The sequence below is a fragment of the Staurois parvus genome, unplaced genomic scaffold (genome assembly GCF_062004578.1).
Source record: "Staurois parvus isolate SC_StPar_1 unplaced genomic scaffold, SC_StPar_1.0 ptg000978l, whole genome shotgun sequence".
Classification (NCBI taxonomy): domain Eukaryota; kingdom Metazoa; phylum Chordata; class Amphibia; order Anura; family Ranidae; genus Staurois; species Staurois parvus.
Window position 1 is genome coordinate 2,227,983 of NW_028318774.1, and position 17,163 is coordinate 2,245,145.

Consider the following 17,163-nt stretch of genomic DNA (forward strand, 5'->3'; position numbering starts at 1 on the left):
GGGTCTTGCGGCATGGTTCTAGGTAATGACATATGCTCAGATTTGCTCCAGACTAGTGTCCTGGCTGGTGGGACAAGCAAACTTCTACTATAGATCTACTCGTGCCAGTTGGAGAAGGCCAGACCCTCTCTAACATGGTGGATATCCAATCCTCTGAACAAAAGAAAGAGTATTCCCAAATCCAGCAAAGTCCTTTCTCCAATTGTCATTATTCACAATGGGCACCTTACTGTTAGGCTGGTGGTGCTGGGAACTTAGTGGTGGAATCCTTACTTCCCATGAATATTTTGCAGTTCGGCGCTATTGACCTTACCCTGCAGAAGTCTACAAGCTGCCTTTAAGGACTGTCGACTTAGAACTCATAGAGGCAGGGCTGTTTGTGGCTTCCATCAATTACTATGGTAAAATTAGAAGTTATGTATTTCGTAAGGAAGCAGTTCAGGTTCTGCAGTGGTTATAGTGTCACGTCTTCGTCTCGTCAGCAGTACACATTCCAGGTGTGGAAAATTGGCAAACAGACTTTCTCTGCTGCCAGTAGCTGGACTCAGGAGAGTCATCCCTACACTCAGAGGTTTTTCGGGACAGTTGTCAGAGATGGGGGATGCTAGATGTAAATCTTCTATGCTTACATTTCAAACACAAGGCTGAAATGCACTTCTCCAAGGGCCTTTGCTGCAGACTCTCTTGTGACTCCTGAGTTCATCTTTCCTTCTCTCTCTTAACCACTTGCCTATTGGGCACTTTTACACCCTTCATTCCCAGGCCAATTTTCAGCTTTCAGTTCTGTTGCGCTTTGAATGACAATTGCGCAGTCATGCAACATTGTGCCCATATGAAATTTTGTATTTTCTTCACAAACAGAGCTTTCTTTTGGTGGTATTTAACCGCCACTGGGTCTTTATTTTTTGCACTATAAACAAAAAAAAAGCAAACAATTTGAAAAAACAAAACAAAAACTTTTTCTGTTTCTTTTATAAAATTTGGCAAACAGGTAATTTTTCTCCTTCACTAATGTGCATTGATGAGGCTGCACTGATAGGCAGCACTGATGAGGTGGCACACATAGGTGGTACTGATGGGCAGTGGCTGGCGGCACTGCTGGGTATTGATGGGTGGCACTGCTGGGTGGCACTGGCAATCATTGCCCTGATTATCAGTGCGGATGTCCTCTGTGACATTTGCCAGTTATCAGCAGTACTTTCTTCACACTGTTACAGCGTGAGTAAAGTGCTGCCGATAACCGGCAGCTGTATTTACTTTGTGATCTGTTGTGTCATTGTACACAGCTAACAGTAGTGGAAAAAGCGAACGCTCTCTACTAAGCAGCTAGAATACCAAAGGCAAGCAGTAATAAAACCTTCAAAAACATAAAATGGATAAAATAGGTGCAGCGCTACAAACATAAAGTAATGTTCATGAGTATGCCAATAAAGTGATAATCAGTGCAGGTCTAGGTGCAAATTAGCTGTAGAATCCGCAATTAGTGCTCCAAAATGTGTGGTATAATTACGCACTCACCAGATGCGTAAATTAAATACGCATTAGATATCACTGCAGGGGTCTATTCTAGGAGTTGAGTAGGGTCCTAGTCCGGGCCAATCCTCCTTCTGGGTATGGTGGTGCTTGTCAGCAGCTCACGGGTAGGAAGAAGGTCCAGCTGGTCAGAGATCCCTTTAAGTGATGGACGGGTGTAGAAGCCTGCATTAAGGGACTCTCTTCTCTGGATGCTATGTTGGCTGGATCATGGGGGGCTCTATAAATGAATTGCTCCATGCAGGAGACCATAGAGAATGCCCATAGTGTAGTAGGTATAAATGATTAATTTATGAGAATAAAAGTATAGTTTTAGCAATTCCAAAAACAGCAGAGTGAGCAGCAGAGTAAATGCACGTGGACTAACCGTCCAGTAATTAAGATGGCCGCCGGGCCTCCTAAAAGGAGGAGCCAAAGACACCGTGATGTCGCGCCACGTGGAGGCCTGGCGGCCATCTTAACTATCCATTGCTAGTACAGTGATCTCTCCTGCTGTGCATTTGTGTTCTGACAGGGGGGATGGCCCACCAGAACACCCCGGTCAGCACTCTCAGCCATTGGCTGAGAGCTCTGATTGGGAGACCTTTTGCGGTCATGCCCCTTTGACAGAAGCCAGCTGAATGCCTGGCTTTTGTTGGACCAGCTGTCGTACACGTGGATCGAATGGTGACCTGTTGCTATTGAACCAGCTGATGTCGCCCGATATTTGGACCTTTCTGTACTAAACTTAGAGGATAAGTTCACCTGTTTTTAGAGTGGAACATGTAACATGTTTCCATTGCCGCTGCCTGCCACCTCCCCTCCCTCTGACAGATAGTACGGGGAGATGTTTCACCGTACTATCTGGCAAATTTTGAAACCGCATGGCCATGCCGGGCTCCACCTCCACATCATTCATTCACGGACTTCAGTGAACGAATGAACTGCAAGTCTGAACATCCTTAACGGCTATCGGCTTGTAGTTTTCAATGAACTACTAGTTCATTGAATCTTCCTGATTGCTGGTGCAATGCTTTCCAGGCTCCTGTAGACAAAAATAATGCACATTTTATTTTTTTACCTGCAAAAAAATGTGCATTTATTATTTTTGTCTAAATTGTGAACTTATCCTTTAAGGAAACCAGTAAAGGTTTAAACTGAATACAGATAAGGTTTTTAACTCAGTCTGGCTTCTTCAGCCATTCTACATTCTGACTAGTAAATTCATTACAAAGATGCCTAAATTTAGAAATACAGTTATGTGCAAAAGTCTTGGCTAGGTTTAAAGTGAAAGTAAACCTACTTTTGTATATTTTACCTACAGGTAAAGCTTACCTGTAAGTAAAATGATTATCTCCTAAACGTGCAGCATTTAGGCGATATCCGCTTTTTTTGACAGCTGGCGCATGTGCTGTGAAGGAATGGCATACTGCGGGAGTGACATCATCGTGGCTTGGCCAGTCAGATGACTGGCGCTCGTGAACCCGGAAGGAAGGCCAAGTGAAGATGGAAGCCTCTGCAGCTGCGGGAGGGTTTCGTTTTTAAGGGAAGTCCTTAATAGCATAAGCACATTATGATGGCTTGTAGGGGATTTTTTTATTTTAATTTTTTTGCAAGCTGCAGTTTACTACTGATTTTTTTTTAAAATAAAGCTGTAAATTAAGATTACCTTCAGAAGTAGAAGTTTTTGTTGTGATTTATTTTTATCAATTAAAAAATTTTTTAAGTAAATAAACAGTAGAATCAAACCAAATCAATATTTGGGTGATCACATCCACTTTCCATTTTGTTGATAAAAATAAACTATGAACACATCAGTTTCTCAAAGCATTCTTAATTTACAGCATCTTTTCACACCTGCCTAAGACTTTTGCACAATACTTTACAAAAATTTTTTTAGAAGATGTCAATCTCATGAAAGATATGTTAATACTAGTAGCAAGATGGTGATGGATGGAGCCTAGTCCTCTTCCAGCTTTACAGAACTACATAAGCTGGTACAACAATAAAACTGTGTTCTGGAATAAATCAGATATTTCTAAATAGTAGGTGTGTGTATCCGATCTTGATTATTGGTGTCTTTTTATGTACATCTTTTAAATCTTTGCATCAAGCCAACACAAGACAACTCCTACAGTCGGCTTCTGTAATATATTTTCCACTTTCATTCCTCCAGTTTTCGACTATTTAAAGCATGTAAATGTGTGTAACGTACGTTATATACACATAGGAATTGAATTAGACTTGTCTCAGAATATACATGTGCATTCTTTGTTTTCCAAAATACAGATGATTTAATTGCTTCAAGCTCTAAAATGTTTCATTGTACCATTTTCAGGTTGTTATGGCTGGGGCATTCTACCCAAATTATTTCTCATTTGGCCCATCAGATGAAGAGTCTGCTATTCGAGAACTGGGAGGCAAGGATCCAAAGACTACTATTGTGGTATAAAGTAGGCCCAGCAATTTGGGTCATTTTTTTCTTGCCGTTGAATGTGTTAGTCTCCTTATTTTGCAAGAATGTGTAGTGCTTACTACTTTAAAGTGGTAGTAAATTTCTTTTGTATATTTTTACCTACTGGTAAGCTTATGATAAAGCTTACCTGTAGGTAAATTGAACATCTCCTAAATATGCACTGTTTAGGAGATATTCGCTCCTTTTGATGTCCGGAGCATGTCTCCCCGGGTCTTCTTCACGCATGTGCAGAAATGACATCATCGCGACTCAGTCAGACGGCTTGGGCTCGCAAACCCTGTAGGATGACCATGTGAAGGTGGAGGGCTTTTTTTTAATGTTCTTCATAGTGTGCGATGACTATAACATTACCTTGCAGGAGATATATACAGTATATTACTATTAAAACGTATCTACGGTCCATAAACTGAATGAAGGCATTCACCCCACTTTGGACTTAACATTTCTGAACAAATATTTGCTTTTCCCCAAATTTCGCATGGAGGTTTCAATATTCCTTTCAGATCATGAAAATTCCTGTCATCCAGGGACATCACCTTTCTTCACATTTTTATCTTTACCACACACAATCGCTGTTTATACTTTGCTGTGGGAGGCTAAAACGTTTAATCTGTCGCCCACCTTTTTGGGTTCTCTTATCACACCAAGAATTTTCGCAAAGTTGCATGCTCTACTGCTGGCCTTGATAAGATCTCAGGGCATCCTTGTCCCGTGGATACCTAGGCAACCTGCTTATTTTACAGACCATCTTTAAAGCATAATCGAATTCCATCATACTTTTAAATGGGTTATCATTTTTAAAAAGTCTGGGACTGATTTCAGTTATGGTCTAGCCCACAGCTTTTTTCCCCAGGGAAAGATTGCTTGTCTGAGGTCAAGTTATCACTCTCGGATCAACCCGACATCTCTTGTCTTAGTGCTGTGTAAGGGTTCTGTCCCCCATGGGGGCCTCTTTTGAAACTGTTCTGTTCACTCACTTGCCCTTCAGACCTTTGCTGCTCAAAATTCTTAACATGTGGAGGCATGGTCTGACGATGGTGGCGTGAGGACGCTCTTCCCAGATCTCTGCATTAACCGTGACAGACAGTGTTCATTTTGAGCCTCACCGCCTGGCTGCTCACATGCCTGGGGACCGGAGGGGGGGGGGGGGGGTGAGATCACCCATTATTTTCTCCGCCCGCACTCTCTCCTCTCCCGCGGCCTCCCCCATGATGGCACCGCCGAGGCCTAGTTTCGCTGGCTCAGCCTTGGCCAAAAAGCCTTCGCAGTTGGGGTGTGTAACCCTCTTCTCCCCCCCCATTGTGCGCGCCCACTGGACCAGCATCCCCGATCTCCTCTTCTGCCCTCCCCCCAGAGGACTCTCCACCGTCTGTGGATAGGGAGGGGGAAGGGAATGGACATGTGGCGGGATCTATCTGGGATCTCATGGCGGACTTTCCCACTAAACAAGACCTTCAGGACATGGCTACTTCTATTGTTAATGCCCTTTCCTGTGAACTACATGACTTAAGCCAGCAAATGGACACTGTGGAGGAGAGGGTGATAGATCTGGAAAGTTCCTCTACCAATACTGAAGCTAGATTGTCCGCCAATGAAGCTGATCAGCGGGCCTTTAGGCACCATCTTATAGATATGCACCTCTGTTTAGATGATGGGGAAAACTGTAATCGCCGCAACAATCTCCGGCTGTGGGGGATCCCTGAGGCTACCACTGCAGCGAATCTACATGCTACTGTTACTGCCATTCTCAATTACTGGAAAAGCCTTTTACAGCAGAGTTAGAGCTTGACCGGGTGCACCATGTCTTTGGACCTCGTCAGCTTCCTACATGTCAAGCTGATTCTGCCTCTCTACTCCCTCCCAGAGATGTCCTCTGTAGGGTTCATTTTTACACTGTAAAGGAAGAAATACTGCGCCACTCTTGCGCTTGGACTGCAGGTCCCATAGACTGGTGGTGCCACGATTCGCATATACGCTGATCTCTCCAGACAGACCCAAGTAATGCGGGGGATGCTTCGGCCCCTGTTGGAGGTGATCCGTGAGGCTGAGGCAACGTACCAGTGGGGGCCATCCATTCCACCTTATCATCCGTAAGTTAGTGGTTGACTTTCCCCTTATCTCCCCGGATCAATTGTTGGACTTCCTGGGCAAATCTGCTATAGAGGTGCCAAATTGGTTAGATTCTCTGTTGTACCTTGATGTACCACCTTAATTTCCACGGCCACAGAGGATTCGGAGGCCACGGTCCACAGCTTGCAGCCAGGAGTCCGCTAGGAGCAGGCCTCCCAGGCCCACACCTGCTTCTTCCAAGGATTGATTAGCTGTGCTGCTGTTAGAGATTTGGCTCTTGTATACCATAGCTTGCCAGAAGTTGGGCGAGGGGTTTTCCTACTCCCTTCTCCATTTGTTTTCTGTGTGCAGGGGGACTCTTTTTGTTTCCTCATTTTTGACTCAGACGCTTGTTTTGTTTTTTTTAATTTATAATGGTGACCTCTGCTCATAGGGGCTGCATATGTGGTGTTGTTCATTACCTGGTTCTACTGTCCTACTGCTCTGCCTTCTCTATTACGGGGGGAGGGGGATATTATTACTCATGCTTATCAATGATTTATGGAATTGTATCATTGCATGGCTATTTCTCCGATGCCTGGCCATTGCAGTTATGACACTTTGCCGGTCATTTCTCTCATGGTGAGGTTGTAGTGGGAACAGGGAAGCTGAGGGGGACGTCTGCTAAGAGGACCCCCCCCCCCCCCCCCCAGGCGTCCCCCCGCTTTTTTCGGTGTGTGGGGGTCGCCTTGGTTGGGGGGGGGGTCCTCTTAACAGCATTTCCCCTCAGCTTCCCTTTTATTTGTTGCTAAGATGCTGATGTATCAATTATTTGGCCTTATTTTATTTGATCTCGTGCTATGTAATCTGGTGCCTCGTTGGTAGGGTGGAAGGGTGTTTTTGGACCTCTTGCGCCCTTGGATTGAGGATTGGTCACCCTTTGCTTGGTGATGGGATGCACCCTTGTGGTGGGCTGGGGGATGCCCCCTCCTCTTCTCTGTGGATGGATGAGGACATATGTGATTTTATGTTCCTAAACTTTACTAGGTTGGGGCGGTGCTGACTCATATTTGTGTTTTATAGGTTATCTTTGGTCCTTTGTCCATGCAACTCCCCCATTCTTATCTTTTGGTGTTTCTTCTTATTTCCCTCCCTTTTTTTTTTTTTTTTCTCTCTGGCCTCTCCCGCCTGTGGTTCTGATTTGACTCCCCATAGGGCCAATCCTTGTGGTGGTGCCTTGTTCTCTCTCCCAGGGACTTCAGTTTTTTCCCTTCTCGCTCACCCCTTCCTTTCCCTTTCCTTTTCCTCCCGCTACTTCTTTTTTTTTTTGGTTTCCTTCCTGTCTTTCTCCCCTCTTTTCCCCTTCTTTGTGCATTTCCCTTTCCTCACTCTTTCTTCCTCTCTTAGTTGGCTGATCTCAAAAAGAGACTCAAATGGCCTTTCTACAGGAAACGCACTTTAAATGTGATCATATTCCAAAATTAACCAACCGGGACTTCCCATGGGTGTATCACAGTTCCTTCCCTATTTCTAAATCAAAAGGCATCAGCATTTTGATTAGGGGTTCAGTGCCCTGGTTGTGTGTTTCGGTGCGATCCGATCCATTGTGTCGGTTCTTATTGCTGAAGGGATTGATTCAGGATATGCAGTCTACCTTTGTAAATGTTTACCTAATGTGGATCAGGTCCAATTCCTACATGACTTGTTGCCCACTTTCCTAAATTTTGTTGAAGGGGCTCTGATTTTTGGCAGGAGCCTCAACTTTGCTATGGATCCTCTATTGGATGTCTCTCAGGGGTTCTTCCCATCTCTCTTATGCACGTCTTCGACATTTGAAGGGTGATCTTCAGCTTTTACGCTTAGTTGATCTGTGGCGCTTGCTGAACCCCCAGTGTCGTGATTATTCTTTTTTTTTTCGCCTACTTATTCAAGCCTGGACTACCTTCTGATCTCTCGTCCGGCACTGTCTTCTGTGATCTCCACAAAGATTGATATTTTTTTCTCTGACCATGTCCAGGTCCTTCTTGCCCTCAGGTTGGATTCGTCGACCCGTGGTCCTCCTTCCTGGAGGTTGAATGAGACCCTTCTTCAATCTTCAGATACTTGTGCTGCCCTGCGGTCCGCCCTTGTTAAGTACTTTGCGATCAATAATGACTCTGTAGATAACCCTCTTATGGTGTGGGAAGCCCACAGACCGGTGGTTTAGGGCCTTTTGATCTTTGTTGGTGCGCATCTTAAGTGGGAGCATTCTCGCCAGATTGACAGCCTTCTGCAGGACTTGAGCAGGCTTGACCGCTCTCATAAAGAGTCCTTAGCGCGAGCCACTTATCTTGAATTCTCTGGAGTTTGGGAGGACTTGTGGTTTCTTCTCTACTCCAAGACGAAGCAAAAAATAGCATGGGCTTGTCGCTCTTTGTATGAATTTTTCAGTATGCCAGGCACTTTGTTGGCAAGGGCTCTTAGAGGCCCCGAACTTATATTCCGCTCATCCAAACCTGCTCAGGACAGAAATTGACCAAGTCCGCTGATATGGCTGCTGAATTCCATAGATTCTAACGTGATTTATACAACTTGGGTCTCTCCTCTGCTGACACCCCCCCCCTATTGAAATAGTTTTCTCTGTTGGTTGCCTGAGTTCCCTGGAGGTTGCCCTATTCCACATGTCTGAGATCTTTGGATGGCCGATTGTCCGTGTGACACGTGTATTTGGACCATTGCCATATTAGCTGATCGGGGCCGCACAGTACCATGCACCTCATTTTATTTTGTTATTACCTGTCTCGGTTTCTACCATGCTGCTGTTTGTTTACCTGATTATTGGTTATGTTTGACTCATATTCTGCCCTTTGCTATGTAGCTATATATGCAGTGAGGAACAGAAGTATTTGAACACCCTGTGATTTTTCAATTTCTCCCTCTTAGAAATCATGGAGGGGTCTGAAATTCACGTTGTAGGTGCATTCCCACTCAGAGACAGAATTAAAAAAAAAAATTCAGGAAATCTCATTGTATGGTTTTTAAAGAATGTATTTGTCTTGCACTGCTAAACATAAGTATTTGAACACCTGAGAAAATCAGTGTTAATATTTGGTACAGAAGCCTTTGTTTTGCAATTACAGAGGTCAAACGTTTCCTGTATTTCTTGACCAGGTTTGCACACACTGCAACAGGGATTTTGGCCCACTCCTCTACACAGATCTCCTCTAGATCTGTCAGGTTTCAGGGCTGTTGCTGAGCAACACGGAGTTTCGGCTCCCTCCAAAGATGTTCTATTGGATTTAGGTCTGGAGACTGGCTAGGCCACTCCAGAACCTTGATATGCTTCTTACGGAGCCACTCCTTGGTTATCCTGGCTGTGTGCTTCGGATCGTTGTCATGTTGGAAGACCCAGCCACGACCCATCTTCAATGCTGACTGAGGGAAGGAGGTTGTTGCTCAAAATCTCATAATAAATGGCCCCGTTCATCCTCTCCTTAATACAATGCAGTCATCCTGTCCCCTTCGCAGAAAAGCATCCCCAAAGCATGATGTTACCACCCCCATGCTTCACAGTAGGGATGATGTTCTTGGGATGCAACTCATCCTTTTTCCTCCAAACACGACGAGTGAAGTTTAGACCAAAAACTTTGGTCTCATCTGACCACATGACTTTCTCCCATGCCTCCTTTGGGTCATCCAGATGGTCATTGGCAAACTTCAGACGGGCCTGGACATGTGATGACTTGAGCAGGGGAACCTTCCGTGCAATGCATGATTTGAAACCATGACAGCGTAGTGTTCTACCGACAGTGACTTTTGAAACTGTGGTCCCAGCTCTCTTCATGTCATTGACCAGCTCCTCCCTTGTAGTTCTGGGCTGATTCCTCACCTTTCTTATCAGTGATACCCCACGAGGTGAGATCTTGCATGGAGCCCCACTCCGAGCGAGACTGACAGTCCTCTTTAGCCTCTTCCATTTTCTAACAATTGCTCCAACAGTTGATCTATTTTCACCAAGCTGCTTGGAAATTGCCCCGTAGCCCTTTGCAGCCCTGTGGAGATCCACAATTTTGTCTCTGGTGTCTTTTGACAGCTCTTTGATCTTGCCCATGGTAGTAGTTGGCGTCTGACTGACTGTGGGGTGGACAGGTGCTACTAAGTTAGATTAATGAGTGGAGCCAGATCTCTTGCTGTGTCTTAGGTGTTCAAATACTTATGTTCAGCAGTGCAAGACAAATAAATTCTTTAAAAATCATACAATGTGATTTCCTGAATTTCTTTTTAAATTCTGTCTCTGAGTGGGAATGCACCTACAATGTGAATTTCAGACCCCTCCATGATTTCTAAGTGGGAGAACTTGCAAAATCGCAGGGTGTTCAAATACTTCTGTTCCTCACTGTATATTGTACAATTTTTGGCTACTCTGCAAAAAATGTATAAAGGAATTACAAAAACAGATCCCTTCTCTGGATCACCCACCCCCTCTTATTGGCAAGGAAAAGTGAAGCTTTTCCCTTGACTGCTCCACAAGGTAGAGGGAGAATGAACTCCTTGGATTCTTACAGCCTCTAATTGGTCCTGGGGAACTTGGCACATTGATGTACTCTAACTCCTGGAGGACGAGCTTTAGCCTTTTCTTAAACAGGCATGAATTCCTATCAGAAGACCCCCTCTCTTACTCCCTGCTTGTCAATAGCTGTCTTTACATCATGGCTGTTTAAATCCATGTCCTAAAAGGCATATTATTGGTTCAGTCATTCTCACCTTGCATAACCACTCCCCCTCCAGAGGATTTACCCCCCTTCCTGACCAGGCCATTTTTGCAATAGGGCACTGCATTGCTTTAACTGACAATTGCGCGGTCATGCAACACTGCACCCAAATGAATATTGTGTCCTTTTTTTTCCCACAAATTTTTTCGGTGGTATTTGATCGCCTCTGCAGTTTTTATTATTTGCGCTATAAACAAAAAAGACCAATTTTGAAAATAAAACCCCCATATTTATTACTTTTTTTGCTATAAAACATATCCAGTAAAAAAAAAAAAGTAAAAATCAAATTTCATCATATCTCTAGGCCAAAGTTTATTTTGCTAATTTTATTTCTTTGCTAGAAAAAAAAAAATCGATACATGTAAATTAATTGGTTTACATGAGTCATAGCGTCTACAAATGGCGGTGTATATACTGGAATTTTTTAATTTTTTTTATACTACCGTTGTAATGGCGACAATTAGCGACTTGTAATGGGACTGCGGCAGGTATTCTTACACTGCGTGGGAACTAACCGCCACAGACATACTCAGTGACACTAATACAGTGATCAGTGCTAATAAAAAGCACTGACACTGTACTAATGACACTGGGCAGGAAGGGGTTAACATCTGGGACGATCAAAGGGTTATCTGTGTGCTATTTTACTGTATGTGCTGTGTGTGTTTATTAGGGAAACGTTGCTTTGTATAGCTCTGCTGTGCAGAGCAATACAGAGCAGCCTGTTAATGCTGACAGGGGAGAGATCTGTGTTTACACACACACCTCACCCCTTTCACTGTTTCCCGGTGATCACTAGTTACTGGTGGGGAATCTCTGGCCGGGGCCCAGTGATTGATCGCTGTAGCCACCAATGGCAACACCGGTAGGGCGGTCTGTGCATAGTTCTGCTATAGGGCGATCGTGAAGCAGTTAACCACGTCAATACCGTATTTATATATGGCCTGGTATTGAAGTGGTTATACTAGGATCATGGTTGAGGCTACAACCATGATACTGGTATCACTTTGTAGTGCCTGAAATTCTTTTTTATTTAAAAGTAATTAAGTACAAGTTCTATGCAGCAACTGTATTGCTTTTAAAGGTGGCAGAAGGGGTTCCCACCCCCTCCCTCAGCCGCCTTTACCAGGCTCTCCCATGCGATCAGGGAGCCCAGTAAAGATGTGAATGGCATACCGTCCAGTGAAGCAGCCGTTCTGACCCCAGATCTCTCAATAAAGAGAACTTATCATGACTGATACTATCAAAAGGGGGATGTTCAAAATTTATCCAAAAATAAATTATAATAAAGGTACAGGGGGAAAAAAATGAAAGCGCCCCAAGCTCATATGCAAAGATGAATGCACGCATTGGTTCCGTGCGCCTATGTAAACTGTGATCGCACCACACGTCTGGTATCACCACAAATGTCAGCAATAATTCTAGCACCAGACCTCCTGTGTAACTCTAAACTGGTAAACTTTAAAGGCTTTTAAAGTGTCACCTTTGGATAATTTAAAGTACCATAGTTTACCATTCACGTATGCACAGTTTTAAGCATGACATATTATCTATTTACTCGGCGTAACACCTTGTTTTATATTTTACCAAAATAATTGGTATTATATTGTGTTTGTGTTGAATAAAATTCATTGTTTTTTCCAAAAAATTTCCACTTGATAAACCGTTGTGTGGTTATATTTATTTATATTATATATATTATTTTTATTATTATACAAGATTTATATAGTGCCAACCGTTTGCTCAGCGCTTTACAATATAACGGGAGACAATACAGCAACAATACAGTTCAATACAAGAGGGTCAGGAGGGCCCTGCACCTTGGAGCTTGCAATCTAAGACCATCTGGCTGATCAGAGGTAGACAAGTAGTGAATAAAAAGTAACAGCATTCAAAGAAAAAATTCTTCCAATGTACATAAGCAATTTCTTCCATGTTATTGCTGTTTTCTTGCCTCCCACAGTCCCATAGTCTATGACTTCATATCCTGTCCCATGCTAATAATGGGAATATCCTAATTGTAGAGTACAGGACATGGGCTGAGTATACATAGGCCCTTTGTTAGGGGCTGGTATCTTAGGAGGTTGGATACTGGCAATGCTTTAGAGGACATGCCCCCAGGGAGTTTCCACTATAACCCTATTGAACTCAATGAGTCTTCAGATTTCTGTTCTAAGGTGATGAACCTCTTCTCCCTTACAAAGAAATCACTTCACTTATCTAGTTTATTTTTTTTATTTCACTGAGGTTTAACCTTAGTGAAACCCTGTGAACAGTACCCCAATTTGTGAGAAAGGCCTATAATGTTGCTTTGGGCACTGGATCCTGCAAGTGCACTTATCTCAGGACTTTGTACAACAAGTCTAGTTTTCCCCAGGGTGCTATGTAGCTATATAGGAACTATCAATGTGAAAAGGTAGAAAAGGGTTGCTTTGTTTTTCTAACAATTACTGTAAACAAATCAGGCTGTGTTTGAAATGTATGCACTACAGTTGAACAGTTCTAATTTTGAGCCACTCAGAGCTTAGTCTGGTCAGGTAATATAACCCCAATTACATATGTTGAAACGCTGTGTAAAATCTGCATAACAATGCAGTGATTTTCAAATCCCATAAACCCATATTTAATTCACAATAGAAAATACAAAACATCTAATGTTTAAACTTAGAAAATATACCATTTGATGGGAAAAAAAGGTAATTTTGGGTCAGGACCATGTGTATCATGTTTCTTCTTTTAACTCTGTAAATGTATGGAAACTGAAGAGACCAGTTGTTGGTGTTTTGGGGGGTGGATTGTTGTCCCAATCTTACCTGATATAGGATTCTAACTTTTCAACAGTCCTGGGTCATCTTTGTAGTGTTTCAAGATGCACCAAATATCTTAAATTGGTGAAAGGTCTGGACTGTAGGCAGGCCAGTTAAGGACCACGACTCTTTTACTACAAAGCCATGCTGTTCTCTTTGAATGTAGTATGTGGTTTAGAATTTTACTGATGAAATATGCAAGGCCTTCCCTTTAAAAGACCTTGTCTGGGAGGGAGCATATGATGTTGTGTAACCTGGATATATCTTTCAGCATTTATGGTGCCTTTCCAGATGTGCAAGCTGCCCTTTCCATATGCACAAATGCAGCTGCATACTATCAGAGATGCAGGCTTTTGAACTGCGTGCTGATAATAAGCCAGAAGCTCCCTCTCTTCTTTAGTCCAGAGGACGCTGCACCCACGGTTTCTAAAAGTAATGTCAAATTTTGATTCGTCTGACCACAGCACAGTTTTTCACTTTGCTGCAGACCATTTTAAAAGATATATGGCATGATGGAGCTTCACCTTGAATTTTGGAAGGCTCAGCAAATTGTGTTTACAGACAGTGATTTTTTGGAAGTATTCCAGAGCCCATGCATAGATGTTCATCACAGAGTCATACCTTTTTATTTTTTTTTCCCATTAATATTTTATTAAGTTTGTTAACCATTTTATCTTTTCCAACAATTAAAATTTCAACATAGCTTATTCCCTTATTTTGATCCCACATACAAAAAATACAAAATCCCCCCCCCCCCCCCCCCCCCCCACACCTCTCAGCCTCTTTTTCTCTTTCTTTTGGAGTCGTAGGGTATTCATATAATTTTTCTTTCCTATACAATTTCAATTAATTTAACCTTAAACCCCTCCCACTTTTTCCATTTCTCACGAAAACCCTCCATTTTGTCCTCCTCTATATGGTATAGTTCTTCCATCATATATATCTGGTCTACCTTTTTAATCCAGTCCGTTATTCTTGGTGCTTCCTGTTCCATCCAAAATTTAGAAATCAGACCCTTTGCTGCATTTAATCTAATATAGTAACCCAGAATTTCTATACCTTTCAACTGTTAACTCTGTTCCATGTAGACTGGAACAGTCTCTTCATGGAGATTGCTAATTTTATTCCTAAATATTTTAATTCTTTTTCCTTCCAAGAGAAAGAAAATTCCCTTTGCAAGGCCTCTCTCTCTTCTTGGAAGATTTATATTCAAGATTTCTGTTTTAGTTGGGTTGATTTTCAAGTTAGACCACTCCCCATATTCCTTCATTGTTTTCATTAAATTGGGTAATGTTATCCTTGGGTTACCTACATAAAAGAGCATATCATCGGCATACGCCGCAACTTTATGCTCTGTCTCCCCAATCCTAATTCCCTTAATATCTGTATTTTTCCTTATTTTCTCTAGAAGAGATTCTAAGGACAGAAGAAAAAAAGCAGCGTTGACAAAGGGCATCCCTGACGTGTCCCATTATGCATATCAAAATCTCTGATATTTCCACCTTGACTTTTATTGCAGCTGATGGTTGACTGTACAGTTTCCCTATCCCTATTCTCATTCTGGGGCCCACCCCCAGGACTTTCAATGTATCCAACATATACCCCCAGTTTACTCTATCAAATGCTTTTTCAGCGTCTATGGACAATAATAATACAGGGAATTTTTCTCTGTTACTTTTTTGTATGAGCATTATTGATCTTAATCCATTATCCCTACCCTCTCTCCCAGGGACAAACCTCACTTCATCCATATGGATCCACTCCGGCATTAGCTCTTTCAACCTACCTGCCAGCACTTTTGCATATAATTTAGTATCTGTTTAGTAGGGTTTATTGGCCTATAGCTAGAACACTGTGTGCTATCTTTCCCTTCTTTTGGTATTATTGTGATATGGGCCTGACGGGATTCTTCCCTCATTTCCATCTCCCCTCCCAATGCCTTCATATATGTATTTAATTTAGGTATCAGTTGGTCTTTAAATTTCTTATAGTATCTCACAGTATACCCATCCAGTCCTGGACCTTTCCCTGCCATAGTACTCTTCAGTGCACTATAAATTTCTTCTTCTGTTCTTGCTCTCTCTAGGGATATTAACTGCTCCTCTCTCAATTTTGTTAACCCCGCCTCTTCTAGATATATCTGTCTTTTTTTACTGCTTTCTTCCTCATCTCTTATGGACTGTTGGTAATTGATATTATATAATTTGCTATAATTTTTAAACACTTTTGTGACATTTTTGGTAGAATATTTTAGTTCTCCTTTATTATCTCTTATTTTCTCTATATACTTCCTACCCTTCTCTCTTTTTTTTTTTTTTTTTTTGAGCTCTCATTAGGAATTTTCCTGGCCTATCGCCCCACTGGTATCTTTCACTACTCATCTTATTAAACACTCTCCTTTTTTCTTCCTCCATTAATTTGTTTAGTTCTTCTCATTTTTCCAATACCTTCTGCTTATTCTTTTTTGTTATTCTTTTTATGCACCCGTTCTAATTCAAATTATTCTCTGTTAAGTGTATTAATTCTCTCTTTCCTTTTTCTTTTTTTACCCCAATCGCTATTAAGATTCCTCTAATATATACCTTGTGGGCTTCCCATACAGTTTCCACCGACACCTCCTCAGTCTCATTTCTTTCGAAATATAATTCTATTTCTCTTTTAATTATCTGTTCCGTCTCCTGATCTCGAAGAAGTGTCTCATTTAATCTCCACGTACTTACCTTTTTTTTGTTTTCTTCCCCATTTTAACCTTATTGTGACAGGTGCATGATCGGATAGCGTTATAGTTTCTATCCTTGCTTTCACCAAAGACTCTATAAGTCTATGGTCTAGCAATATATAATCCAATCTTGAATACGTCTCATGTGCGTGAGAGTAAAATGTATAATCGCTATCCCTTAGATTTTTAATTCTCCAACTATCAACCAACTGACAATATTGTATCATTTTCTTTAATTCTTTAAAATGTTTTTTCCCCTCTCTCAGCACATGAGATGTCGAGTCAAGCTGTGGTTTCATGCAACAGTTAAAATCTCTTGCCACAATTAGTTTACCTTTTTTAAAAGCTAGTAGCTTCTTTAATATGTTCTTTAGATAAGCCTCTGATTTTTTTATTGGGGCAATATATATTTGCCAATGTACATTCTACCTCTTGCAATTTCCCCTTTAAAAATAAAAATCTCCCCTCCAAATCCTCCATTTATCTTCCAAACAGAACCTTACATTTTTCGCAAACCCATTGCCACCCCTTTAGCACGTTTAATTTGGGAGTCTGCATAGTACCATACTGTTTTTTTTCCATTCTTTCCCCAGGATTCTCCTTAATTCTTTTATTTCCTTTCTTTTTACTGAGTATCCCCCTTCCCCCTTTGCGCCCCTCCACCCTCCCTTCCCCCTTCCCTCTCCTCCCTTCCCCCTTCCCTCTCCTCCCTTAGACTACCTTTTGGTCTATGAATCATTCGTGGTCCCTATACCACCCTTGATTCAAGTTTAAGGTGGTGCTCCGACCACGGATGGTTTACCAGCCACGCATCCTCTGTGCCCTGTCCCTCACTATATCTCATACATC

At 42.2% G+C, this 17,163-nt stretch overlaps 1 protein-coding gene across 1 annotated transcript in view; it reads left to right on the forward strand.

Moving 5' to 3' along the window:
• The window catches only part of TDRD9 (tudor domain containing 9), a 395,653-nt gene that overhangs the window by 263,993 nt on the left and 114,497 nt on the right, over positions 1-17,163 (forward strand). Inside the window, exon 22 of the mRNA XM_089657266.1 lies at positions 3,851-3,958. Within this exon, the coding sequence (XP_089513392.1) occupies positions 3,851-3,958 (108 nt within the window). The remainder of the gene's footprint in view (positions 1-3,850; positions 3,959-17,163) is intronic.